This window comes from Anopheles ziemanni, chromosome 3 (genome assembly GCF_943734765.1).
Source record: "Anopheles ziemanni chromosome 3, idAnoZiCoDA_A2_x.2, whole genome shotgun sequence".
NCBI classification, from domain to species: Eukaryota; Metazoa; Arthropoda; class Insecta; order Diptera; family Culicidae; genus Anopheles; species Anopheles ziemanni.
The window spans coordinates 31,563,048-31,590,788 of record NC_080706.1 but is presented as its reverse complement, the minus strand read 5'-3'; the positions used below and the strand labels follow the sequence as shown (position 1 = coordinate 31,590,788).

Sequence of the window (27,741 nt, the reverse complement as noted above, 5' to 3'; positions counted from 1 at the left end):
CCAAATGCTTCACACAATAAACGTTCAAAAATACGCCTTCAACTTAAAATGCTGGTGTTTTCAACACAATTTGTTTGATGCTTTCACTGGACTCTGCGTTCGGCAACAATAAACGACGAAAGCAACACATTCAAACGATTCAAACTGCAGTTCACGGTTGGACTTTGCTTCACAATGGCCGGATTTATTCAAACTTTGACTCCGGCAGCAGATCGTACCACGCTTTGATGCCCTGCCCGCTGGAAATGTCCGGATCGTTGAGCATAAGTTTTTGCTAAAACGAAAAGTAGTGAAATATGAATAGGATCATACACTTCCGCGCCTAATGTTGTGGTATGCTGCCTACCATGCCAATGACTGGGCTGCCGAAGAAACCCTTCTGGGTGCATACGGTCACCTCGAGCTCCGAGTTGACCAGCTCCGCGTTAGAGATGATGTACTCGAACGTCGTATCAAACACTGGATCGCAGTTATCTTTCACCACGGCCGTCTTGCGCTTCGATTCCTTCGACCGACCCGGCAGCAGGTACAGTTTCACGTACGGATCGGGAATGTTGCTCGGGTCCTTCAGCGGAATATTGCTGATCTTGTGTACGATCACCAGCAGACGCTGTCGCTGCACGCTAAATGCAACCGTAAGCTGGATACGTCCGAGTCCAGCCGATCCGGCCGAAGACGTGGTGCTGGGGCTTCGGCGTAGCAGCTCCGTGCCACCCTCGCTGAGATTCGGGCTGCGTGGCGGGGTACCCATCATGGCCGTGTTTAGCGTGGACACTACAAATGGTTCCTCCTGGATTGACATCTGCTCCAGAATGGCCGAATTGGTCGACTTACGCGACTCCTGCTTGCGGACGCTTCCTTGATGGGCCAGCCCAGTGCCCGATTCACCCTGCGTCGGGTGTGCGTCTGCCGAAGGCTGCTGCCCGGCTTGCGACTGTGACAACGAGGTCGACGTGCGGATAGAGCTGGTACGTGATAGGACACTGTCCGCCTCAGAAACCGACGCACGGTCCGGTGATCCCACCGAGACTTCCTGCTCGCGATGGCGCTTCAAAATACGCAGCGATAATGACATGATAAGCTTTGTCTCGGGGCCAGACTTTTGCAGCTGGAACGGCTGCGACATGATCTCGAGATTTTTCTTCTCCATCAGCGCACTAAGGATGTAGGTGAGCGAGCCGATCGTGTTACCCGTCTTCTGATCGATCACCTTCAGCTGCAACGTGTCGTTATCCGGATTGCCAACGAGGAAGGTAAAGCCCTGCTCCCAGACTGGGGCATCAGTGCGCATCTGAACCGAGGTTTGCTCGTTCTTCTTGCCAACGGACAGTACTAGATACGGATCTGGCTGAGACTGCTGGCGAGCTTGCTGTAATTCCGTAGAGTGACACACTAGTTATTCAAGGTACTCTTGACTAGCCGTTTCCTTCATGCTGTCTTACCGGAAGGTTCTTAGCCGAGTCTATAAAGACTGTCAGCAGAGCGGTACTCATGGAGGTCACCCGGAGATGCTGCGTTTCTTCCAGCGCTGCCTTCAGGTCGGACTTTTCGGAGCTCAGCCTAAACCAGGTCATCCGCAGGTGCACCAAACCATGCTTCGCTTGCTCCAGTGTTAGCCACTACAATTTTGCAAACAGTTACAAAATTAAGCAACGTTTTTTCATTTTATTTTCCAGCAAAACTTACCGTATCGATTTCACCATTCTTGGTAACGCTGCTGATTTCCACAGTCGCTCTATTTGGGGTTGGTTTGAAATAATATTTCAAAACAACCATATTGCACGACATCAAAGGGATTGGACGAAAGGAATACGTTAGTATTTACCCATGTTATGTATGAAAATATACCATTACATATGGAGGCGCAAGTTTCATGCAGAGTGTAACATAAATGATTTAGTATACGAGATTGTCTAAGTTACTGTGGGGTAACAAAATGCAAATATAAAGTAGTGTTAACGTAGCAAGCTCTATTGGCCTCAACATCGCAGCCAAAGTACAAGAGAGATTAGAAACATGTAGATAGAAACTACTTCAATAACTTAAGACTGCTTTCTCAATATGAATATTAAGTATATTCTCAAACGAATGTTGAGTTTTTATTTTGAAAAATTAAGATGGACATGAAATTAGGTAAACCAACAGTTAAAACCGAGCATGAAAAACATATCCTCTTACAGAAATGGTAATATGAAATATCGAATAGAACCCCCAATGAAGTGCACAATACTAGTGGAATAAGACAGTTTAAAGTGACAATAGAGGATTTAGTGTATACAATAAATAATAATAACAAAAAATACTAGTATAATTCTTGATGTCAATGTAATAAATCTTCTATGTAATAGATTGCATGCCAATAAAAAGAACATTGTAAAAAGAAGTAACCGAATGAAACGAAAAACAATCATCAAAATATGCAACTTCAATTTGCAAAATAAAACGATGAGAAACAGGTAATAAATAGTGTAAGAAGGAAGTAAATTAAACGATGAAAAGATGCAACACCAAAAACAACGATTCGAAAAACGAACGGACAAACGATAGAGCGCTTAAAGCTCAAGCAGTGAAGCGAAGTAGGAGCAAAAGAAACAGTGACAAAGTTATGTGGACCAGGTTAGTGAGCAAAAGATTCAGTCAGAGAAAGAGGTATTAAGAGATAGAGATAGAGACGGAGCGACAGATTGGCCCATATTGGTGGTGTTAGAGAGTTATATAGGGTTATAAGAAATTATATAAGCTTGCTTGCTTGATTGCTTGCGAACCTTCCTAGTGGGTCGTGGTCACCGGTTCGATCCCAGTCGAATAACTTTATGCCAATCAACGTTTGATGCGTAACGTCAACACAGGCCTGTTAACGGTTTGTTGTTGTTTGCGATGATGATACGAAGATGGTAGAGGTTAGCGTAGGAGTTCGAGAAAGGAGTATAGGAAAGGACGAAAAAATCGGATAAATGGATATACCGGAAATGGAACATCCGGAATGCATAAATAGAACCAACGTTTTGAAACGTCAGTACACACCAGGAGGGTCATGGTAATACCAGGGGGTTATCATGGGGATAGCGTGTGGATAAAATGAACCACAATGTGAAATTGGGACGTATGAAAGTCACGCACAGTTTACGCAACGTAGCACAACAAACGCACGAGAAGCAGAGGAAAAACAGACAGAGAAGGACGAGAAGAGAAAGAAGAATATTATTATTATTAGTTTTGTTAGTAGGAAAGAAAATGGCGTCTATCACTAGCCCCGCTCATTGTTATCACAGGCAATATGCAATAACACGCGGGTCTGTCAAGCTACTGCTTTGCAGCGGTATAGGCCAATAGTGCAGGTTTCTGTACAGAGATTTTTGCGTGTTCCACCCAAGATGAGTTAAAAAAATTATGTTCACAGTTTTGCACACTTCGTTCACAAGAACTGTGTGTCAGTGTACGAAACATAAATACCAAAGTATATACTGTGCTTCATTTGTCTGAGGTGCGCCTTCCAAAATGTTTGAAGCAAGCTTTCCGAGGAGTGCCGAACCATTTCTGGTTGTGCAATTATTTACATGGGTTTCAAAGTGTACAGTTGAAAGAAATAAAAAAAAACAGTGAAAAGACAGGAAACGATCCCGCTGGTGTTGGTATAAGCTGGTTGCTAACATTGTCTATGCTTTTGAGCAATGGATTGTACAGAGGAGGCGTTGAAGTTTGATTTTAAAATTAACGTCCACACTTTCCCAACCGTTAGGTTTGCTGCAGAATCGGCGCGGGCAGATTTTCAACACAAGCTTTCAACAAACTCTTTACAGAACAGGTTAACAAAACTCGAACCCAGTGCAGCGGATCCGGAAATGTAAAAGTAGAGAGTAAATAGAAGGAAAAATAAATAATAATGATATTTTGAATGACTCAACACACTAATATGAATGGAAACGTAATGAACAAATACTAAAACATTTTCAAACGAAACAAACGGAAACAAACAAACAAATAATGATCAAACAGAAGCAAACTACAGAGAGAAACATCATCACCACCTGCCGAGAAAATCGTCGTTCTGTACCCCGGGGAAGCCCGGGTCCCAATCCCACAGGTTGAGCTCAATCTCTTGCCCGAGTATGGCATTGACTTCGGCCTAGAGAAAATTACACTTCGATTAGTATCAACCATATCCTATGCTGATGCACGCTTCCCTTTAATCCCGCAGACTTTGAGCACACGCAATGGTGCCTTTTAGTGGTGAAACTGCACTTGAATTATAGATACAACTCGTAATCAAGAGAAATTCGATGGAGAGCAACTTTTACCATCCCTATATGCTGCAAGTTCAACCCTACTCAAGATGCCACTGCATTTGATATCCTTCGTCGACGATACAATGATTGCAAAATGCAAAATGTGAAGCAATACAGCAACGGAGAATCAGCAATGCACGAACGACCGGAAATGTATGTATGGAACAAGTGTACGACAGCCAGATACGAACAAAGAACGGTGTACGACAGCCAGAACGCTGCAATGGTACCGAAAAGCATTGAACGAACCAACGAATAACTGAACATTGAACAACACCAGGAACGCGAACAGTAATGAGGCGGGACACTACCGAAAAGCATTCCGCAATAGTAACATGAAAAACTTTGTTTGACAGATTTACGCCTCAAAAATATAGGTGTTACATAAATAAAAATGGCAAAGCAAAAGTTAGCAATTTTCTGAAATGAAACCGAACAAACACAAAATGCAACACACAAGAAAGGAATAGAAATTAGTAGAAATAAGCGGGGATTAGAAAGTTGAATAACATAAAGTTAAACACAATTAGCAAACAAACTTATCAAACTCATACAGATCACATCTCAACGTTAGCCAAAATGGTTGAACAATAAAGATTGAACTAACGATAATTAATAATGTACGGTTAGTGGGATATTGGAAAACAATAAATAATACACGAAAAACCCAGCAAAGGTAGTTACCGAATGGTCCATTAAAAACAAAACAAAAAAAAGATTCTAGGAGTCTAACTAAGTTCAAAGTTAACCAAAACCACCGGATTTCAAAGGGGAAGAAAACGGAACACAAATAACGAATTAGCTCACCTTCCCAACAGTTCGTCCTCGCCGGCGTCCTCATCGTTGATTACGGCCTGAAGTGCTTGGCCACTTTCCGCGTGGATAAGAGCCTGCAGGTAGTAGGGGGAGGGGGAAGGTGTTGGTCGTGGTTGGGTATTTCGCTTTTTGTTGGCACCAGTTGGGCGTGGATTTTTGTCCACAGTGAAAACGAGTAATTGATTCGAAGTTTGCGGTCGCGGTCAGAATTATTCGATTTGCCCTTTGGAAAATTTCTACGCGAACGGGGTATGCAAATCTCCCTACTACTAGCCGTATAGACAGCCAATTCCGAAAATTTGAAATAAAAACTACCTCAGATAGTGGCAAAACAATTCATTTTCGAAGCCAATTCATTTCGTATTCGAAAATATGACAATAAAAAAGCAGGATACATTCTAAATAGTTAAATAAACTATATCAACAAAAAGGTTTTAAATAAAATACAAGGAAAGAAGTATTGGCCAAAGTTGTAAATATTACAACTGAACCAAACCGTTATGAAACTCCTTAAAATAACGCGATAAGTTTTATGGCCTCGTCCGCACTATGGGTGGGACCCGAGCACAGCAAATCAGTAATGAATTTTAATAAACACATAAAAAACTGACCATTAAAATGCTCGCTCCCACAAAGTTCAACCAGATACACCTACTCCTAAGCAAACACCTGCCTGAGGACTAGAGAGAACAATGATTCGGGCCGAGCCAACCTAACGATGCTCCAGGGATCGCAGAATCTCCTCGTTGGGATCCACCATACCGTGGTTTGAATATTTTAGCACGACCAAATAGTTTTTTCACCTTTGCTCTTTTTGCAACGAACGAAACAAACGCGAACTTGTCAAACAAATAGCAAAAAAAAACAAAACACCTGTCCTGTCGGTATGTTGAGCAGTTGCGGTCCATGCGATAAGCTTTTGCTTGACGTGCCACTTGGCGCAATGGGCAACCGATGCCAAGCATGAAAAATGGAGGCAAAAGCACAAACATCTCTGTTGAATCTCCGAAATCTGCAGTGACAAAGAAGGTTCAAACAAATTCGTTTGCTTAATGATGGCCACGGCCGGTACTATATTATGCAGGTGAAAAAATGCAAAGCTCAAATGGAAGCCATTCCATTCTCCATTTGGCCACATCCTGTAGCTGCAGTTAGTTTATTATACACTGTATTGACAGCGTGCGCCTCGGAGCGGTTGGTGAAATGAAGTGAGGAAAATTTACAACTTGCGAATGATTTGTTTATCATTATCTTATTGCTTTCAACGCCTACCTAGCAAGTTTACTTCTATCTACTGGTGCTTGTATTGCATAGAAAAGGATGCACTCTGTGCAATTCAGTGTATTGTTGTATGTTTGTTATATGTTGATCGTTAAAGTATCGAGAACCCTTGAACAGGAACAGAGAAACTTAAACATTTTTATAGGTTCCTGTAAAATAAAGGCTGATATGTGTGTTTTTATGTAGTTCATTTAATTGTTCCTCTGCCTGATTACAGTAAGTGTATTCCATGACACCACAATAACAAGAAAAGACAAAGGAACACGCGGATCATCATGCACACATCAAACACACTTACGCCAGAGAAAATTGACACCTATGATCCCTCTAGTGTACACAAGTAGTAGACAGTTTGGCCATAGAAACAACTATTCCATCAACGTCAGAATGTGGACGAACATAGAAATTCACAAAACACATGCACTGTACACCTGGGTAAACATTATTCTCGTTGTCGGAGGTTAGTTAAGGACGTGGCACAGAGGCTGTTGTCCTCAGAAGTCCTTTGTTGCTTTAATCCAACAGCCGTAATCGTATTAAAATCGAACCTACCATAATACCCGTATAGAAGAAGTATACCAGAACCAAACTAATGGAATCATTTGGTTACGTCAAGCATCTATCAGTCTTCAATAAAACTAAATTTTCCAAGCACGGTCCCAAAAAAAATAACGCCCACCTACGTTGTCTCTACTACGCCATTTTGATGACCGTGAAAATCCACCGAGCTCTAACGAGCCGAATCCAGGCTTTTCGCCCACGTTTCATCGTAAACGTTTCATCTTAAAAACATGAACAAGCGTTCGGGCTATGAACGAAATTCCCGACAGACTTGCATGGATTTGCCTGCTCAACGCCGGGTTGTGTACCATCAATCAGGGGGCGCTTAATGGGCTCTTACCTCGCACCAGTAGTCCCACTTCGGGTTGACCGTGTTGTCGATGGTTTGCGTGCGGAACTGCTGTGCGCCGACGGAAATGATGGCGTACGGGTCGGACTTGCCCTTGCCGAGCACGCTGATGTCCTTCTTCATGAGGTCCTTAGCCTCGACCACGTGAATACGGAGTACGCCCTGTGGAAGCCAAATGGCAATTCGGTTAGCCTTTACGAAATCATAAATTCAATTTACCTCTTGATTACTTTGAGAGAATGATAAACTTGAGTGAAACACAAATTTACTAGAATGAATGTGTAAAGTTGTCCATTTTAAATTTTCATCACTTTTGCACTTACCTCTGGTTCTGGCATTTTCAGGGAAAGTGCCGGCACTCCATCGCTCAGCACGATGGGCAACTTGTTCGGTAGTACCATAATGGCCGCAACCTGCTCGACGATAATCTTGCGCAGGATATCACTCAGACCGGGCATATCGAGAAGATCGACGACGCCGACCAGATTGAAGTCGATGTTTGGATTGTTGAGGAAGAAAATTTGCAGTCCACCGATCAGCGGCATCTGCGAAATCAGTGGCTTCATAATCACGCGAACCGTGCCATGAATCTGAAAATCTTTGATACCACCCCGAAGGCCGCTGAGTGCGAAGCTGATATCGCAATCACCGGCGTAGAAAAGGTCCAAATCCATAATGATTTCGTTGCGGGACACATTTTTATCATACACCTTGACACCACCGATGCGGGGAGGCTATCCAAGAAAATTGTAAATATAACATAATTTAGTATCAAAGGCTGTTTGAATGTAGAATTTTGTTTAAAACTACGATAAATTTATTATTGCCGGATAATTTAGAATAAACGGCCCGAATCCCCAACGCTCTATCAATAGGACTTATGACTGCGAAACAGATATTGAAAAATCCAAACCAATAATTATTGATAGAACATTTGATTAAAAATATATTTATTAACTACAATAAATAAAAATGTAACGATAAATTTAATTTACTGTCAACTAACTGCATCGAAGGGTTAATGTTATGAACCCATGCAACGATTTTGTCGGATCGGATCAGATTCGTGACTCCCAATCCAAGTGCACCACACTACTCACAAAACCCCGGCTGTCATCAGAGTCAAAGCAGCAGTTCCCAAGTAAGGACGTTATTTCGATTGCGCTCGGAAAAACTCGCGAATTGTTTTGTATTCATCAAATCGTTTACCTCAAATCATACAATCAATATTCCACCGTAACTAGAAACTGTTAAATAGTTGCTTCGGTGTCGTAACCTGAAGGGTAAGTGGTTCTTGAGTTTGAACGCACAAGTGTGGTTATGTTTACGCTTCCATTTTCGAGAATCTTCCGGCCTTTTCAGAAAAGATGCTACGGACAGTCAAATATTATCATTTTTGGCTGTTAAACTCAGTGTAGTCTGCTGTCAACATACACTTCGTGGTGTTGGGGATAAAACTACTCCTTATAATACCATTTTATAACGATTTGGTCAGGCAGAAATGGTGTTGGCTTCGGTTGTGTTTGTTGTTATTTACTGCAGTTCCAAAATTGCTCATTGCTCTTATTTTCCATTGCAAACAACACAGGCAGGAATTTGATATTAAAATGTCCCACACAATACTGCTGGTGCAGCCGGGAGAACATCCGGAAACTCGAACCTACAGTGACTACGAAAGTGTGAACGAGTGTATGGAAGGAGTATGTAAAATCTACGAGGAGCAACTGAAGCGACGTAATCCGAATACACCGACGATAACCTACGACATCAGCCAGCTTTTTGACTTTGTGGATCAGGTATGAATTTACTAATTATTCGCATTCCTTCGAAGACTGTTCCTTGACTTTATTTTTACACAAACAAATTCTCTTTCAGCTGATCGACCTCAGTTGCCTCGTATATCAAAAGTCGACGAATACATACGCACCGTACAATAAGGAATGGATTAAGGAAAAAATCTACGTATTGCTTCGGCAGGCGGCCGGATCTACAGTACAATAGAGATCTCGTGTTCATCTCGAGATCGTTCTAGGTTACACCGTGCATTTTATTATTCTCTCATATTTTATCACCAATCGAAAATGGATTTCTGTACAAAATGAACTTATAAACCCATGTCCTCGTGACCTGCAGAACACGTTGCTTTTTCACGGAGACAGGGAAAACCGAATGAAGTAAAATGTAAGATTTATGTAATCAACTATTCAGATTAACATCATCCCGTAATAAATGCGATGTAAGAAGGTTCAATAAACTTTTTTACTGGATACGGCGATTTCATTGCATTTATTTTAATGATAAGTGATTAATACTTCCCAACCCGGTAGGTTAGTAGTAAAGATTAGGTAAAAAATGAAGATACTTACGATCGTTCCGAGGATCATTCGATCGAATTTGAACCCATTCAGCTTGTAGCCGGCCATTGCCTGCTGGATGTTCGGTTCGATCGATTCTTTGATGAGATTCTTCGCGTAAAAATTGGCATTTGGCCAAACTTGCTTCAGGATCTGGTGTGCAATTTCGGGTTGAAAAATTGATTGGAAACGAAAGTGAATTACGTTAGTGTCTGGATATTTTTCCCTCACTCTGTAGGCAAAACAAGCTCGTTTAGAAATGAGACGAGCGTTACTAAATAGACGGAAATAGATCGTTTTTTGCTTACTCTGTTCAGCCATTCGCAACGCTCGACATCTGGGAAGAAGACCTGTAATGAAAGTAGCATACAATTTAAATCAATTTCAATTTCAATTAACTTGAATATAAACGAAATAAGTGCCTACAAAATTTTAAGTTAAGTGTACATGTAGTTGCACATTTTATAACGATGAATTTAATGATTACATCTAAAATTTAAAAAATTTTCTTCCATTCGCCACATGTAGTAATGGTTAACTTTGTCCTATTGCTTCCTGGTGCAAAAAAGTACAATATCTTTGCGAAAGAAAATCCTTTGCATAACCTGGCGGCCTCAATTAGACCACGGCTCAAGTAACACATCCTTTGAACCACCCTGAAGTGCCGCATGCTACACGCTAGCCTTTTTTGCGGTCACACGTACTCTAGGGGTTCACTATTTATCCAAAACCATCCGAAGCTTCGTGTTACAGTAGAGAAGAGCATTTCCTCGACCTCGGCGCCAGATATGAAAAATACAGCGCGAACGATAAACGACGGTGATCAGATCTAGAGTACAGTTTGTATATGAAAAAAAATGGAACAACGAACACGCGGTGCCTGGCGACGACCTGCACAAAGGCAGGATAACACCACTTACCGGCGCCAGTGAAGTGAAAAACGATTACTGGCTACCTTACTTTACATGCTTTTCCCGCGTTTTGCCGTCGTTCAACGCGGGGTTCTTTCTTCGTTTTTTTAAGTACGTACGAAAAACTGGGCTCCTTGTAGAGAATTGTACTGCAGCTTTTAACTGCCCCACCGTCCACCATCTGCCCGAGGCATGGCGATAAACTGGTACCTGCCAACCCGCAAAGTACTCCGTCGGTCGGTTTTCCCTTTCCGAAAGACTGGGCGGTGAATCGTTTACATTTGCAAGTAGAAATCATTTTACACATTTTCCATTTCGTATCGTTCACTGATCGATCCACCGCATAGGTATCCGCCTATAGGTTCGAGGAAAACCTTTAGCTCATGTTCTTCGTATGCTGTTGGGGATCCTAATTTGAAGGCGTTACCTTGGGTGACACCCTCTGGAAGCGTTTTCCGCAAAACACTAAAACCTCACCTCGAGAAACGCTTAAGGTTAACAAGCGTAATTTGGTTCACGAAATTATGATACAAAAAAAATGGAACTCGTAACTGGTGGAAGCCATTTTACATTTAACGAGCTAAGGGAAATAGAATTACTCAAAAGGACGGCCAACAATAAATGTTTTCGTCTATTTGGAAAGTGAAAGAAACTTCTGAACCAGGTATTCAACATTTTACGCTACAACGATCTCCAACCAACGAGAGCTTTGTAGTTCAAATCTAAATTTTTGTCTCGTAAACTTGCTTAATTATGAAATGAATCATAAGCCAACAACAGAATAACGTGTCTCCGGTTGAACAACGAGACCCCTTTTCCTACGCAAAGTCCTTCCAAAAACGGGCCAAAGGGAAACCCCATACAGCGGCACGTATTTGCATACGGGAACAGCAAAAGCGGACCAGTCGAGGAGGTAAAATTTGTTTACATATTTTAGGTTGCGATAATTAAGACACCTCCCAAACAGGCAGGTACAGACGACCCTCGCAGTATCCCACCGCCCCATGCAGCATCTTGCGACGCAAATGAAGGTGGTTTACGAGCATTAAAAATGTAAAGATGTGCCTGCACCCGGTGAACGCCTTCGCATTTCGGTTTTGCTAGTTTCGTTATCTGCTTCGAGTCCCGGTCGGGTCGTACACCGGCATGGTCGTTACACGCCGGGGTTCAAGTGCGCGAGCGACATTTCACCAAGACAGTATTATCAAACCGAAAGACCTAATTGTCTTGTTAAAAATAAACCCTGCATTACCGAGGACAATCCCGAGCGCACCAGCGTCGATATATATATTAATCATACGTGTTTCCTATTAAAATGCTTTACTCATTTATGGTTTTGAAAATAAATGCCGACAATCTTTTTCTTTCTGTCGTTCACACTGTTTAAAGAGTAAAAAAATACCACGAAATAATAGTTTTTCACGATTTTCCCTCCCTCCGACCTGTTCATGAATGTTTGATGTCCTGCCGGCACACGGGATACAACCACCGAAAGGGCTGGGAAAACCTGTGGCAATTTTCCACTCGCAAACTGCACCTTTGGAATTGTGCACAGCTCAGACATCAATAATGCAAACCGCTTTCCACCAGTCCAGAAGAGTGCCATTAATGGAAACCCGTTTTCTGATTCCCACAATAACGCAAACCGTTTACATTGAGGTTTAGCTTTTAAAAGTAAATACACACGTCAAGGGGGTGGTAAAACAATTGTGAAAGAATAAAGCAATCGCTAGGTAACCGGAGAGCCAACTTGATTCACGAATGAAATGGCAAGATGTACATTTGTTTTGCTCACATAAAACCGACAATTTACTGTACAGAGTTAATCAGAGATTAAAATTTAATGACCGACCTAACATCTCTAACGTTGGCAGGAAATGTGATTCATCTCGATTATTTCTGTGGTACTAGAACATACTCATATGTCATGTTTACAGGAGGAATATTTTTTCAATTAGAGCTGAACATGACTTGAATTCTATGAGAAATTTCTGTGATCAAATAGGTATCTTATTTCTGCTGTAAAATATGTGTAACATTACAAATCACTTCTCAAAGTTTTGATAACTCAGTATATTGTCTACCTGTCATTTCCCCATAAACTTTTAAAGCTGTTTTCCTGATATTTCCTGGTAGTTGTTTCTAGCAAGGTGAAAACAAACTATACAAAATTTAAATTATCACTGAAACCATTTCGTTGCTAAAATGGAAGTACGTAAAAAGCATAGAAATACCACAACGAGGAGAAAAGAGTTCCACCTGGTTTGGAAGCAGCGTTGCGTGAAGCTCGCATTACGCAAGCGACCGATTTTCGACCGGTGTATCCACTTACCCAGGCTGGCAAATCGTGCAGTCGTGCCAGGATGACGTCCTTGTCGTTCGCCACGGCCGACGCCTTCGCCACGCTGCGCCGCGTGTCGTTCGTCTTGCGCCAGGACTCGCGCGCCACCGACAGGATCACGGGCGTGATGAGCCACGCCACCGACCAGCCCATGTAGCCGACGAAGTAGATGATGCCGACGGTGACCACCTTCTTGGCAAACGAGTACAGCAGCGACATCACGCTGTCGTCCTTCGTCCGTGCCACCTCCGACGCCTCCGGGGGCGACTGCTCGGGGCTCAGCTCCTTGCTGGCACCGGCCATCGTTTCGGGACTGCCGGCTTCCGGGCCCCGGTTACCGTCTGCCGATTCTGCCGACAGCAGACTGTCGACCTCGGAGGCTGAGTCGACGGGTGGTGCCTGTCCGGCCGTTGAGTCACTGCTCGGGAATTAGGGGAAGAGAACGAACGAAAGAAACCGATATTAGCCGATGGTGCTGGATGCTGGAGAACTGGCTGCACGCTGATCTCATCGCACTGCTGTCATCACCTGAAGGTAGCGATAATTGAATCACTTCACAACCGGCAACCAAACCGAGTGATACTACGTGGACTACGAAAACCAAAATCCTGCACCATACTGAGTCACTTCTGAATGATAGATTGGGCAATGACAAATTTACACATGTAAAATGAGATGAAAATAGGATGCCCATGATAACCCTTCTATGCACAAAGTACATAGGAAAATTTACATCTGTTGAAATCTTTTTATGCACTTCTTATCAAAATTACACTTCTACTACACTAATTTACAAAGGCAGGAAGCAGGTAATTTATTATTTTTTCTTAAAACAAAGAGCCTTATATGTGAAATCAATTATATTATTTCAAAATATCTTGAAATTTCGTTGCATCTTTGAGAAACTTCTAAAAATCTGCAGAAAGATTCTGTAATTCAAAGTATTTCTACAAAAATGCCACAATTATCATTGTTTATTAAAAAATTAAACATAGGTGCACTCTGAATAAATTTTCGCTTAAGTATTCGTATTTTGAATGATTTCTTGAAAAAAGGATTTCACTAAAAACTAAACAATATGTTAGCAATAAAGTTTCGAAAGTACTGATACTTTTGGGAATTTTTAAGGAATCCTTGCATACGAAGCAAGGATTTACCACGGATTGAACTATCAAGGGTTGATATACGTTGGAAATTCAACATCTTGCTAAGACGACGGCGCAGGCTCACAGAACGGTAACCTATTTTTCCCAAATTGACACTTATTTTCTTGGCATCTTACTACTCGCTTTCCATCACACAAACCTCATGTTGGAACTGCAGCTCGGAAAGCACTATCTACGAACGTCTGGTCAGCTCTTCTTTTTCCCAGTCGATGGTTTTTACACACGATTCGTTTATTTATTTAACTTTTTATCAGCGTTCGCGATGGGGTAAAATTTGTTTCCAATTCTTAAACTTGCTAAAACCGGAATCGGGGCAAAAATTAGCTTCACACGCACACAGCCAAATCGAGAGTTAAATCGTTAGGTCGAATGTTTATCGTTCCAAAATTGTTCATGCTGTGCTGAATTTCGGAGGGCGATCTGTTTTGCCACCACCAACCAAGCGCTGATCGTGTTCCGAAATTAAATTCCACCCTGCGAGATGCGTCGTTCCGTCGATAACCTTTCGCGAGACCTACAAAACGCTCCGTCGAGCAGAGGAGCGTTCTTCACCGTTGACACGCGGTCACGAAACTGTTCGGCCTGCCACGGAGTGGCACCATAATATTGGCCCCCAGTCCTCATGTGGGGGTTTCTGGCGGGGCCACTGGGGATGAAGCACCGCCAATGGATGCGCGGATCTGACGCACACCTGCACACAATGTCTCTCGCGAAGATGATGATCGCGTTTCGGTCTCGCGTTCGCGATCCGCGCGTTCTTAGTCGTTGGTTCATAAATGAAAACAAACACACGATCGTGTGTGCAGCAAACCATGAAACCGTCACACAAACACACCAAGAGGAGATGGAGGCCCGAACACCACCCCACGACACGGTTGACCGAGCGGTTCCCATCCGGGACAGATAAATTGATACCCAAAGTTTGAAAACAACAGAATAACACTATCACATCTGGTTACGCCGAAACTATCTTAACCCTTCGTGGAAACGGTGTTGTTAATTTGAGAAGTAGGGAAGAACCATTCAAGGTTAACCCGTCTATAACCTGTCTTTTAATAGTGTTAAATAATTTAAAATCTAAATACATTGCTTGGAAAATGTAGTTTTATTTAATCATAAAATTGTAAAAAGTAAAATAAATTGTTCAAAAATAAACAGTCTAGTTGTTTTGAAAAAGCCAATGTTGCAAACATGAAAACTTGAGCTTAGACTCATAGAATTAGCTCCAGCATTGCATTCGTCCTAATCAAATGTGTATGTTCAATATCTGGCTTCGTCATTGGCTACGTCAAAGAAATTTGATGCTAACATGGATTAAAGTCTATTATTGCAACTTGTAGAAAACTTGTAAACGTTAACATTATTTCATCAAAAACTAGTTCTTCTTTACGTTCTAGGTTATGTTCCATCCATATGTCTCTCAGAGCAACTTGGTTTCCTCACAAATAAATACAAATACCTTGAAAATGGTATTTGGTCAGCAGGTTCTAAATGGACATAACGGAAATTTATTTTACGAAAAAATGTTTCATTACTGCTTCGGAATATTTTGAATACGTAACCTGTGCAAAATAATTTAAAATTTTACCTAAAGCCCTTCAAGGGTTTAGAGAGGGTAATGCAATGTCGAACTATTACCGGCGTATGTTTGTTTCCATCGGAAATGTTTAACTAATTTTGTTCTTATCACTCCTGTTTACATTACAGCCTATACTCATTGCACTATCGTTAGTAAGAGTGAATAGATCACGTTCTATTGCAATCTATAGTTCGGGCGAAGGAAACCAACGGCAGAACGATGGTGCACAATTTTCGCGATCCACAACCACGTTGCGATTGGCGTTCGCATTGAGTGCGTTCGCTAAAAATAAATGATGACACAAGAACGTTTACTACCCACTCTACATCCCTCTGCTTCCTGTGTGTTTTACATTGCTTGCCGTTTTAACCCATAACTTCGGAGCGATAGGCGTGTTAGGCTTCGTGCAAGTCGAAACATCTTCATCGCATTGTCGGCACTGCTCCACCGGTGTGTCATTTTTCTCCCGTTATTGTCGGCCTCTGGCGCTGTACAGTCAGCGCTGAGTATGTGTTCCAATCTGCTCGAGATGTTGAGGAAGGCATAAAGTACCGAGAATTTGGCAACCGCAAGAAGCAAAGGAAAATTGAAGGAAAATACGTTCGTTCTCTCGAGGATAACGTACGTGTCGAAAAGGATGTAGGAAGACTTTGGCTGTGCGTGGGCGAAATCACTTGTTTACTTACTTAATCTTGGCTTCAAGATCTGCTCGTACGAAATATTTCCGTTGATGTCAATATTGTTCCTTCAATATAGTCTTATGCTTAACATGCAACAATAAAATTAGAAAAAGTGCCAAGTGGTTGTAACCTGTCGAGGTTGAACAAACATTTATGATTTTTCTACTTCAGATAACAAACAACTAAAAACAACTTCGAGAAAACTAGTATCTCATGAACTAGCACGAACACCAATAACCAATCCAGTTAGTATAATTTGTGATGCTTAACGTCGTCCCGTACAAGCAAAGAAGAAACACTAAATGATTCGGGTTAGTAAATTAATCCTGTTATGGCAAGTAGTAAAGTGTACTTCTGTCTGTCCTGATAATATTTAACCAGCCTTCTTTACACCCAACGCCGCGCATCATCACGAGGACACTTAGACTTTCGTGGGGAGGCAAAAGGATTTTCTCGGGCTGAAAGTTCCACCGGCTCATTCCTTTTATTGCTTCCGGATTGATCTGTTGTTTTGCCGTCTTTTTTTGCCTCTGTCTGGCACGTTGGCGCCGTCCGTCTAGCCGAGGACTGGTTTGGAATCGATTTTCCACGGCCGGGAGGAAAACCGATGTTTTCGTACGTGGAGCGTGGAGCTCGTTCCATACCAGCATGATGGAGACATTTACTATTGATCGATTGTTGTTGGCAAACGCAGTGTAGTGGCCACTTTTACATAAATCTCTGGGTTTCTACACAAAAAGAGGCTAACTTGACTCTTACTTTGAAAGACATTTTAAAGACAACAGGTATAAACAATTGCACTTTTCGCTTGTCCTTCAAAGGAAAGCTAGCGATAAAAAGTGCAATATAAAATGCTCGATCATTTTTAATTGGTGCCAGATTTGATTTTATTACATCATAAAATGGCAACGATAACTTTGCCTCTGGGGGAACATTACCAATTTATCACAATTGACGCATTTTTCAAACAAAAATTGATCGCTTAGTCACACCAACGGAGGGCGGGCGCGAACATCAATTACACTTCTCTTTGGAAGAAGATCAAAAGTTCATTACCGACAAGGAGGCCACTGGCAAAATCCACCCCCGCTGGTCGTAAACATTGATAAATGGTGCCGCTTATCCACTGGGACAAAAAAAAATCAATCAGTTACTGGTGTCTTATACAAGTTATTGTTGTTCTCCCCTTCGTCTCACTGAAGCACGAAGGCATTCTCCGAATTTCATTAACTGACATTGGAATTGTCTTGTCGAAACGTCGATATTAATGCTGGTGGGCCTTCGATCTTTGATCCCTCACCACACCCCATCACATCCAAATTTAACGAGCTCCCCATTCTGTAGAACGATCGTTTCGGTCGACCATCTCGTTTTTTCGAACAACGTGCAACAACGGCCATAAATGGCATACATTAGTGGCCCCAAAATTTACTCATCTCGGGCGCATCCTTGTGGTGTCTCTTACTGCTGTTATTCTTGATCTGACTCTGGCGTGGAATATTATTACACAACGCTGTTCTTCGGCGAGATGCTAATTCATACAACCCAACGAAAGGCGTATGATGTCCGGGTAAAATTTTTGGGGAGGAACTTTATGAGTAGCGGTTTCTCGGTGTGAAGATACATATCAGCTGCTACGGAACCCAGATGTGGCAGAAACTGCGACAATCTCCACAAAACTTTGCGAACATGACAAATTCCGACGAATTGTTTCGCGGCCTCTTTCGCAGCTGTTCGAACACGTATTTTAACGCTACCACTGGACACTTTTCCACCAGTCAACCACTTCCTTGGAACTTGCTTGCTAACTTGAACTCCGACGGAAGACCCACGACGGTGTACACCTTTACCCAACTGGAGCGGTGAACGTTAACTGTGGGACGCGAAAAAATCGCACCCAAATGTTGTCAGCACGTTTTATGTTGGTCGCGGTTCCAAATAGACTGGGTCGTAAAAACACGCACGCAAAAACAGTCAACGTTCACACACAAACACACACCCTGGGTTCTGATTTTGTACGGCCTCTCCATGAAGCTCCAAGGACTTGGAAGTTGGTTTCCGCGATTGGGAATCGATTGGACCAACTTTGTCTATGCCGGTTCCCTATCTGGCCCGGGTTTGGCAGCAGACCTTCTTTCAGCCCGGCCAAGTATTGGTAAACGACGGGGGGTAAAATGCGTCGCATCAACAAGCAACCCCACCGAACAAGGGTGGGAGAAGAATGTTGTAATGTGCATCCTCCCTTTACCCGCATCGGTGTGTTTGTGTACGATCATCAATGGCGCTTATTTCCACCGGCCGATACCATGGATGGAAGGGAAAAATGCATCAAACAAACACACGTCGCCGATGAGGTCAGACACTGGTCTTTTCTGCTCTTTTTTATGACCACCGGCGAGCGGATGATGTCATCGTCGTGACCGTGGCTGCACCTGTGTCGTTGTGCGGGACGGAATCCACAGCGTCCAGAACGCATAAAACACGATCCAATCAACCTTTCGATGATCATGACGATTGCCGGTGTGGCCTGCACTAACGAAAAAATGTAATTCCTCCTTGGAATTCGGCCCGAAGCGCGGAGAATAAATAAATGAATAAATAAACGGTCTAAATCCTGAAGAAAAAAGGAAAACATCTTGATTGCGGTAGCCGCGCTTTTCTACAGCAGCTTCGTTCGGAAGGTCGATTTGAAGAAGGTATAAGAAATTTTTCATCATCTCTCTTCGTTCACTTTCGATTTTCACTGGCACTTTACTCGCCAATGATTCCGCTCGTTCCGGTCGGGCAGGCCGTCAGGATTTTCCTTCCATCAGGACAAAATGAGAAAGACATTTCCACCGGAAAATAAAACACACCACGTTAAGCTGCCGTTGGAAAAATTGTTCTTCCCAAAGCCCAAGGACATCTAATATTGTAACGTTTCCTTTATGTTTTAATTAAAGCATCTAACCGTGGTGAAGCGAACGGAAAAGAAATGACGGTAAAGCGAGGAAAATAAATGGCCATTATCAAAACCAGTCTTGGCCGGATGATGGAATTGGAGTCGGTTGTTCTTTTTTGGGGGTTGAATTTCAAACGATGGAACGATGGAATTGTCTCCCTCACTGCTCGTCCTCGGATTGCTCACGTTATGCCACACTCGTACGAGAATTCACGACTGGTGGTTGAAATGTAGGATTAAGAATTTCGGCCGGGTGGGTAAGACAATGCAATTTCCGGATTTAAATTTCACCGTGCTATGAATTCGCGATGATCTGTCGTCGCAAGGGAAGCGAATCAATGTCAACATCGTCATCATGTCTGCCTTGCGCGAAATGCGTTAAGGAAAAACCACGTCCCCGAAGACATGTGTTCCGGCGATTGGATAACATCGTCTCGAGAAAAGTCTCGCGTCTCTGCAGCACTAGCTTTTATCAAAATGTTCCATTCAGGCAATTTATGCGTGTTGACTAAAGTCCTCTAAAATCTTTGAAATACTGATAATATTTTATGTTTGACCAGGTGTTAAAATGATATATCGTCATCGAGCACACCTGCAAATACGTCATTTAGAAGAATGAAAAGAATTGGATTCATATTTTTTGCACTCCCGTTGTGGTGATAAAAACTCAGGGTTTGCAAACTAAACACTCAAGGTTTGCAAATTTATCCAATATGGCACTTTCCTAAATCCTTTAATTTAAGGTGGGGGGACCCGCATCGGGGTACTAATGCGTATCCGTAACTCAAAAATGATTAATTTCAAATATTTCATAATGAAACAGAAGTGCATTTGGAGTTGGCGGTAAATTTAATTAAATATGTTTAGAGTGTCAATTTTAGATACATACTTGAAAAATATCAAAGCTCTATCACAAGCGATAGTTCATTAATTGCCTCCGTTGCAAGTTCACAAACCGTTGTAAGCGCAAACCAAGTGCGTTGGGGTATATATTTCTCGAATTGACCACTGTTTATACAATGTTTTTGCTTAGGAGGAGCATATTGCTTCATCTCACCAACAATGGAAAATTCCATTGGTTCGGGGAAAAATAAAAATGGCTTTTGAAAAAAAAGATGCTGCGAACAAAAACCAGGGATTACGAACACGAAACATGGCATGAGTTGACTGTCAAAATGTGTGCAAAATTATTCCGCGAACTGTCTCGATCCGGTGGGAAAGACTAATTGGCCCCCAAAGGGGGTAGTTGCTTAGGGAAACATATCATTGTATTGAAGGATAAAGAATGAATAACATGACCATACTTTGCCCGCAAGAGATTTCTATTTGCAATTGACTGAGTGATGATTTAAATCACACTTGAAACGGTAAGCGATATGGCACGCAAAGTAGAACATGATATAACATATTTTTCTCGATTCGAAAAAACTTTTCAACAAATTATGCTACCCATGTTTTTGTTTATTTTTGTTTCGCTTTGAAAACATAGCATGGTGCTTTTGGCCACGGTGACGTTGGTGTTCCGTTGCGTGAAGTACTACACGATGATGGGCAACTTTCATCACCGTAAAACCAGGCAGGTGAAAAATGGGCGGCCAGTTATCCCTCCGCATCATGGTATATTAGTCCTTCGGGACAAGGCCGAGCCACGGAAGCTCAGGTGAAAGGGATGCTGATGGGACAACCCAAAATACCATGATGGATCGTGCAGCAGGTTGAGCCTATACCGTGCGTGTGGAGAAGCACAAGCATTCGCGTAACAAAACGCCATCGGCTTCGGTTGGTTATTTGTCAAATGTTACTCCACCTACGCAGCGCAAGCAGATTCGCACAGTGACATCGACATCCCCAGAGCTAACAAAGGTCAAGGATGTTAGCTACATCCTTGTAGCCGGGTTGTGATAGTAATCTACTTGAATAATCGTTCTGGTAAGCTGTTGATGCCGGGGCGCCAGTATTTCCCGACACATTAACCACAATACTTACGGCGGCAAAGGCTCGTCCTTCTTTCGGCCCCACGCCTAAAAACCCTTTAATAGTCAGACAGGTGTAGGTTGAGTTGCTTCGGCAAACAAACTGTCCACCAGTGTCGAACAACCTGCTTCCTAAATGCGACATCATTGGCCACCGAGGGGATGGCGTCGATTTTGATGATACCTGCAAGAGCGATGCCGTACATCTGTGACCCATAATATTCACATTGTGCCCCCACGGGGCACGGATGCTATACGAAAGGTCGAAAGCTTGGCGTGGGTTGGCTGCCCCGGTCCCAATTACGAAACTTCTGGTCAGTGCTAATTAATTTGTACCGGACAGATACTATCCGATACCGTGCACGTACGACCAGTTTGGGATTTGGAATTTAAGTGAAAACGTGTTGCCCCAAGAGAAAACCTAGAACATGTTTGATTTTATCGATGATTGAATAGCCCTATGCTCGCCCTGGTTTGGGTTGCAATATTCAATTGCTTCAATTAGTCGCTCACTAGATGAACCACAAATACAGTTACGTCGATAAGTAGATTGAGTATAGATCAAATCAATAAATCGAAAATTATTTAGCAAAATTACACTTCAGGTTCTCTATTCTTCTACCTAAGCCGCCAATTAATTATCTACAACGGAAATATATTGCATGGTGGTCACTTAAAACAAAAATCATTCGGCAGCACCAGCAGAAATTATTCGCCAAATGGTTGGCTGCTATGAAGCGAGGTCACACTCAGGATATATCCTTTGAAGGACGGTAAAGTGAGTGGGATGAAAAACGGCTCTTTGACAACATTTTCGGAGGTTACAGTGACTAACGACCCGGTTGCACGGAAGTACTCAAGACTTTGCCAATGGATTACACAAAAAAGAATGAAAAGTAGGCGAATGCTACCGGTCCTTCCAATTGCAGAGGTCATATGGTGTGTTTGCGAAATTTTTATTTCTCTTTATTGCCTTGAATTCGATTTCTATTTCAGTTCGAAAATCAAACTTTTTTGAGGGAATGCTCCAGTGCTTTCCCGCATGAAGAAAACTTATCTAATCATTCCCGACACTTGAGCTGCCGGGCATATCGAGCAGCGGGAGTTTACTAAAGCCTTTCACCTTTTATCGTACTAAGAAGTTTGATAACTTATCTCCAACCATCCATACGTAAACTACGGTCTATTTTAAAAGCTATACCGTTTAAGTTGCTGATAGTTTAAATAAATATACGGATAGAAGGTTTGTTATTCGTGATAGCATTCCACTTCATAAATATGATCGAACCACTTGAAGGGGCGTGAATTGAATTCGATCGCCATCAATATTCAAACTAATGGTTTTCGGGTTGTGGAATAATTCAACTGCATCATGTGGACGTGTTTAATAGTTTTGGGGGCTCACGTATACGCTTTCTCATTTTTTTTTTGCAGCCGTACCTAAAACCGTGTTAGCGGGAATTCACAAAAAATAAATCATTTAATAAGCGTAAAATGGTTTTCGACCCTTTCTTGATGCGTGAAGATAAAACTTTTCTTTACAAATTCAATCCTTCTAGGGTAAGTGCACCCATAGTGGAGCTAGTACCAATAGTGGTTGTAGTGGAATAAAATCCTAGCTCTACGCCGATATATATACAATGAAGTTATTTGTTCTTCTATGAAATGTTCTTTGATCTTCTGCGGAGTGTTCAAAAGATGAACCATCCCATTCCGTAATACAGAAGCGCCAAAATTCATATTTTTTAAACAGGTTGTCACAACATGCTACATTCCTTAAGAATCTATAACGAATATCATGGTTTTCTTAAGGCTATAAATCACTACAAAATCATTAAAACCATATGATTTCGCTACTTACATACTCCAATATAATTGATTTACATGAACTTAGTGCATTTTAGCATAATTTTATTATATTTTTATAGTTTTCACCATAGAGCCACTATAGGCACAAAAACCAGAGTTGTTCCTATAGTAGCCATAGATTTTTTCACAAGTAACACACAAAAGAAAGGAACGAGTATATTTTAGTTTTATTCCGTTTTTGGTCAATATAATCAGGTAAATGTAGTGATTTTATTCCGTTTCTACAAAATAAACAAAGCGGAACTGGAGGGAATCGAAAAAGCAAGACTTAGACGGCGAAAACAGGCTCAGCAGAAAGAGCAGAGGAAAGAAAAGACAAAGCAGGCGAAGGATACACTATAAAGCATATACTGTGGTATTAGCTGTAATATTCAAAGCATTTTTTATGAATTAAAATTGGACATATTTCGGTAAAACAATACAGTCTTTTCAATGACAATGCATTGGTCAAGGAGTATTGTACCGTTCTGTTTGAAATATGCTTCAAAAATAAGTTATAGGCAAAATATATTCAAGTTTTTCGTACTACCACCACTATAGGAACACGATACCACAACTATAGGAACCATACCACCATAATAGGAGCAACCGACTAGGAAGAAAAATACGCTTTTTTTCGTGTATTTTGTATAGTTTACGGTGAAAATAGATGTTTTTCAGAAGAAAAGTCATGTTTCGATCATAATTGATTCAAATATGTAGAATATTGTGTTCTTAACACTCATAAATTACACCTAATTGGTATTTACAGTACTAAGTGCACCACTATTGGTACAGTTACCCTAAAAGGTAATGGAGAATCCAACTATGCAAATTGATTATTCCGCCTCCGGAGTCTCTTGAAACCGTTTATTTACAGTGAATTTGTTATCACCCATGTGGAAGATGCGAACGCGATAAGCAACCCGTGTGTATGAAGCAATGAAGAATGACCCACCTCAAGCAATAACTGTCACCAGTAGGTGTTGTCGGACTTGGTCCCCTATTCCTTTCCGGTTCCTTTAGCCGCGCCCTTCAAGGACGCCCAATTACGGTCTGTTGTTGCTGGTCAATTAATGGTTCAAGTCTGGTCCAAGGGCGCTCCACCAATGTCGGTCAGGTGTAACAAATGCACTCTCCCTCTTGCCCCCTTACCCACACTTTTTCACACGAAAACACTTGCACAGCTCAAACGATGCAGTTGTGGTGCATTAATAATCAACAGCACTTGTATTCACACTGTGCCAACACCTCCAGTTTGCCACAGAGGTTCTACGCACCAACAACACTCCACGTTCTCACGCACTTCAACGTCACCGCCGAAACGAACTTCGAATCTTCTTTGTGACCTCCAAGGCAGACGTAGGGTTCACGAAAAGAGCACTGGTACGAATGGCGTAATCTTTTACACAACACTGCTCGGCCTAATTTGGGCTTAGATTTACAACCGTTTTGCGGTTCGGTGGCCTAACATTCCGTCACGTTTCTTTGATGTCTGAGTATTTTTTTTTTGTTTTTGCGTGTATCCAAAACAAACCTAAATCCTATGGAAGGACACTTTTGCCCGGGCTCTACTGCGTTCAGGTCGGGTTCTGAGAAACATCTACATCGGTCGATGCTAAACCCTCCAGGGGGGCAGGTGGTGTTGTTTTTCCACACGGAACTGCTACGCGTTTTCCTGCTCTACGCACGTCCTATCGGAAACGTGTCACGCTCACGACTGCTGCTGCAGTCGTCGGCTTCGGTCGACCCGCGAATCACGAGGACATTCGTGTACTGCCACAACAAAAAGCCCAGCATGGCGCACACGAATAACAACAACAATCCACTGGGCTGATTGAATGTTAACAAAGCAAGTACCGTTATGCGAATATATATGAATCAAATATTGGTACTAGATATTTTGATCAATCAAATCGAAGTCAATGAAACCAAATTAAAATATTTCACAGATTTTTACATCACGGTTGCCGTAACTCCGCTCACTATTCCACCAATATGAACCTACTGGGTGCAGGATGGTGCTCCCGACTCTATTATATTATGACAGCCGAGATGTGTTTGGAATGTTTTGTTGATAGTTTCTGCGGCGCTTGTATCTTGCGGAAAACAACGCGATGGAAGTAAGCATTTTCTTCCAAATTAACTTATTTACGATTGCTTACATGCTTCTTTCTATTCAGCCCCATCAGCTACAGAATACCGAGCGTGAAAAGAGTGAAAAAGTGAAGATATCTAACCAGGTGAAGCACATCCCGAAAGATGCACAAGTTGTGATGTCCATCCTGAAGGAGCTGGGAGTGAACGACTACGAGCCCAGAGTTATAAATCAACTGCTTGAGTTTACTTATCGTACGGCACGGTGAACGAGTAACAGGAACGCGTTTTACTAATGAAAGAATTCCCTTTGTCAACAGGATACGTAACATGCATCCTCGACGATGCCAAGATATACGCCAATCATGCCCGCAAGAAAGTGATCGAGCTGGACGATGTGAAGCTGGCAACGCAAATGATTCTCGATAAAGCGTTCACCACTCCTCCACCGAGGGACGTTTTGCTGGAAATTGCCCGGAACCGTAATGTCACACCGTTGCCACTGATAAAAACACATTGCGGTTTGCGGTTGCCACCGGATCGTTACTGCCTATCGGCTTGCAATTACAAGCTCCGTGCCGCCCAGCAACCAAAGCGCATGAACAAATCCGCTCTTGAGGGTCGTTCAGCGCTGAAGACGGGTAAAGCTTCGTCAGGCGGAGGCTCAGACAGCTCGGGTACCGGTGGAAGCGTCAAGCGGCCTTCCGTTCAGTCCACTCCCAAGACGCAAGTGGTTAGTATTCCGAAGCCCACGTTTAAGTTTAGCACCGCAGCGAAAACAACACCGGCCGCAACGAAAACGGTAAAAACGTCGGTCACGTCCAACGCACTCGGAAGCACTAATGGAACATCCGGTGGAAATGGCGCGACGGCCGGCGGAGTGGAAGTAAAAATGGAACAAGATGATCAGTTCGGAGATACGTCAAGCAACAAACGAAAGCGCGAGGAAGATGATTTCGAAATCGTACAGTAACAACAGAATAAGCTTCTTGCGCTCGATTGTGTTCAAATTTAAATTTATAATAAAAAATAATATGATTGTCTTAACTTACTGATTGGTAGCATAAACAATTTCGAAATTACCCGACCTTTATTAAGGGTTATTGATCTTTCAAGGCTTGAATAATGGTGCATCCCAGATCCATGATTTGAATGTATTCTGATCCTCCTCCATGCAACCGGAAACAACACTCCTAGAAGAGAAAACAAAGGAAATAAAAAAAATGCCTTTCGCAATCATTTATACTGAATACGTACACCAAGTTTCTCGCAAATAATCGCTTTTTGCTTTTCCGTGAGACCATCGTTGAATACGATATATTCTGTAAGCTGTTCGAACAGCTGACCAACGCTGTATGCATCATATGAGAGACTTTGAACATACTCCTCCAGCTTACTGTAATTAAAGCTCTTGCAGACTGCTATAAATTCCGTTAGGTATCGCTCTGGCACAACGCCAGACATTTCCAGAATATCCTGTCGTTCAATGCGTGCTTGTGCTCCCTTGAGTCGATAGCACGACTGGAGGGTGGTGATTGCACGACGCAAATCGCCTCCGGATATGTCCACGATGTCCTTATAAACACCCTCGTCAACGTTGACATTCTCCTGACCACAGATGTACCGTAAACGCTCGATGATCTTTTCCTCACCCAACGGCTTGAACCGAAACTTGGTACACCGAGACGTGATCGGTTCGATGATGCGTGAAACGTAGTTGCAAACCAAACAAAATCGAGTGGTTTTCGTTTCCTTTTCCATCGTCCTGCGCAGAGCGGCCTGGGCGGCATGAGTCATTGCATCTGCCTCGTCCAAAATCACTATCTTGAACGGCGGGCATGGTTTACCATCCGTGCGCGTTCCGCTCGCCGTGAGTTGTGCGAAAGTCTTCACTTTGTTGCGAATCACAGCGATGCCTCGGTCGTCGGAAGCGTTCAGCTCAAGAATTCGTTCTTTAAACATGTCACCAAACAGCTGTCTGGCTGCGGCCAGAATTGTACTCGTTTTACCCGTACCCGGAGGTCCGTACAACAGCAGATTTGGCAAATCGGTGGTGGACAGTGATTCACGCAACACGGCAACTACTTCCGCCTGTTCGACTACATCATCTACGCTTCGTGGGCGACTGTAAGAACGGATTAAACAAGTGGATGAATAACTCTTCACAGTAATACGGAAATAGATATACATACTATTTCTCAACCCATGGTACGGAATGTTTAGCTCGCTTGGCGGATGATGGACCGCCTTCACTACTGCTGCCGGCAGACGAACTTTCGCCGGTTGTACGACCAGTTTTGAGAAAAGCTTGCATTCTACTCCGGCCGGAACAACGGAACAGCCGAAACAAATTAAATTGACTTGATTACAACAAGAGAAAAACTATATAAAACAGATAAAGCTGGTAAATAATAGCAGGCAGATGTCGGATATAAACTCTTCTGGTGTCAGATTCGCGCGGGATTTGAATGTCAAATGGCTTCTACGTAGAACAGTTTTCAACTTTTATACAGTAGGACAGTTAACGTAAATTTTCTTCTTTCAGATTAAACCGACCG

General features: G+C 42.5%; 4 protein-coding genes across 4 annotated transcripts; 2 read left to right on the top strand and 2 right to left on the bottom strand.

The window, feature by feature from the left end:
• LOC131288652 (extended synaptotagmin-2) lies at positions 1-24,521 on the bottom strand. Its single transcript, XM_058317804.1, has 11 exons — positions 24,045-24,521; positions 12,891-13,317; positions 9,956-9,997; positions 9,660-9,800; positions 7,617-8,027; positions 7,285-7,455; positions 2,766-2,851; positions 1,687-1,735; positions 1,443-1,619; positions 347-1,369; positions 1-274 (listed from the first exon to the last, which is right to left on the bottom strand). Exons 2-11 carry the CDS (start codon positions 13,200-13,202, stop codon positions 185-187), a joined length of 2,502 nt encoding a protein of 833 aa, XP_058173787.1. The 5' UTR covers positions 13,203-13,317; positions 24,045-24,521; the 3' UTR covers positions 1-184.
• Positions 8,887-9,419, top strand: LOC131288653 (enhancer of rudimentary homolog). The gene is made up of 2 exons (XM_058317805.1): positions 8,887-9,089; positions 9,169-9,419. The coding sequence occupies exons 1-2, from the start codon at positions 8,901-8,903 to the stop codon at positions 9,292-9,294; spliced, it is 315 nt and encodes a 104-aa protein (XP_058173788.1). The 5' UTR covers positions 8,887-8,900; the 3' UTR covers positions 9,295-9,419.
• A 754-nt stretch (positions 24,522-25,275) lies between the features above and the next one.
• Positions 25,276-26,234, top strand: LOC131287567 (transcription initiation factor TFIID subunit 9). Its single transcript, XM_058316627.1, has 2 exons — positions 25,276-25,438; positions 25,504-26,234. The coding sequence occupies exons 1-2, from the start codon at positions 25,363-25,365 to the stop codon at positions 26,154-26,156; spliced, it is 729 nt and encodes a 242-aa protein (XP_058172610.1). The 5' UTR covers positions 25,276-25,362; the 3' UTR covers positions 26,157-26,234.
• A 49-nt stretch (positions 26,235-26,283) lies between these two features.
• On the bottom strand, positions 26,284-27,514 carry LOC131287661 (replication factor C subunit 4). Its single transcript, XM_058316733.1, has 3 exons — positions 27,376-27,514; positions 26,441-27,308; positions 26,284-26,376 (listed from the first exon to the last, which is right to left on the bottom strand). The coding sequence occupies exons 1-3, from the start codon at positions 27,495-27,497 to the stop codon at positions 26,284-26,286; spliced, it is 1,083 nt and encodes a 360-aa protein (XP_058172716.1). The 5' UTR covers positions 27,498-27,514.
• Between the last annotated feature and the right edge of the window lie 227 nt (positions 27,515-27,741).

Bases quoted from the DNA above. Each gene is read 5' to 3' on its own strand.
- LOC131288653 (XM_058317805.1), top strand. From the start codon at position 8,901: ATGTCCCACACAATACTGCTGGTGCAGCCGGGAGAACATCCGGAAACT. The intron at 9,090-9,168 runs GTATGAATTTAC...ATTCTCTTTCAG, and splicing joins TTTTTGACTTTGTGGATCAG to CTGATCGACCTCAGTTGCCT.
- LOC131288652 (XM_058317804.1), bottom strand. From the start codon at position 13,202: ATGGCCGGTGCCAGCAAGGAGCTGAGCCCCGAGCAGTCGCCCCCGGAG. The intron at 2,852-7,284 runs GTAAGAGCCCAT...AACCGTTAACAG, and splicing joins AGTGGGACTACTGGTGCGAG to GCCTGTGTTGACGTTACGCA. The intron at 1,736-2,765 runs GTTCGCAAGCAA...AACCCCAAATAG, and splicing joins GACCACGACCCACTAGGAAG to AGCGACTGTGGAAATCAGCA.
- LOC131287567 (XM_058316627.1), top strand. From the start codon at position 25,363: ATGTCCATCCTGAAGGAGCTGGGAGTGAACGACTACGAGCCCAGAGTT. The intron at 25,439-25,503 runs GTACGGCACGGT...CTTTGTCAACAG, and splicing joins ACTGCTTGAGTTTACTTATC to GATACGTAACATGCATCCTC.
- LOC131287661 (XM_058316733.1), bottom strand. From the start codon at position 27,497: ATGCAAGCTTTTCTCAAAACTGGTCGTACAACCGGCGAAAGTTCGTCT. The intron at 27,309-27,375 runs GTATGTATATCT...CCGTTCTTACAG, and splicing joins GTACCATGGGTTGAGAAATA to TCGCCCACGAAGCGTAGATG. The intron at 26,377-26,440 runs GTACGTATTCAG...TTTCTCTTCTAG, and splicing joins TTATTTGCGAGAAACTTGGT to GAGTGTTGTTTCCGGTTGCA.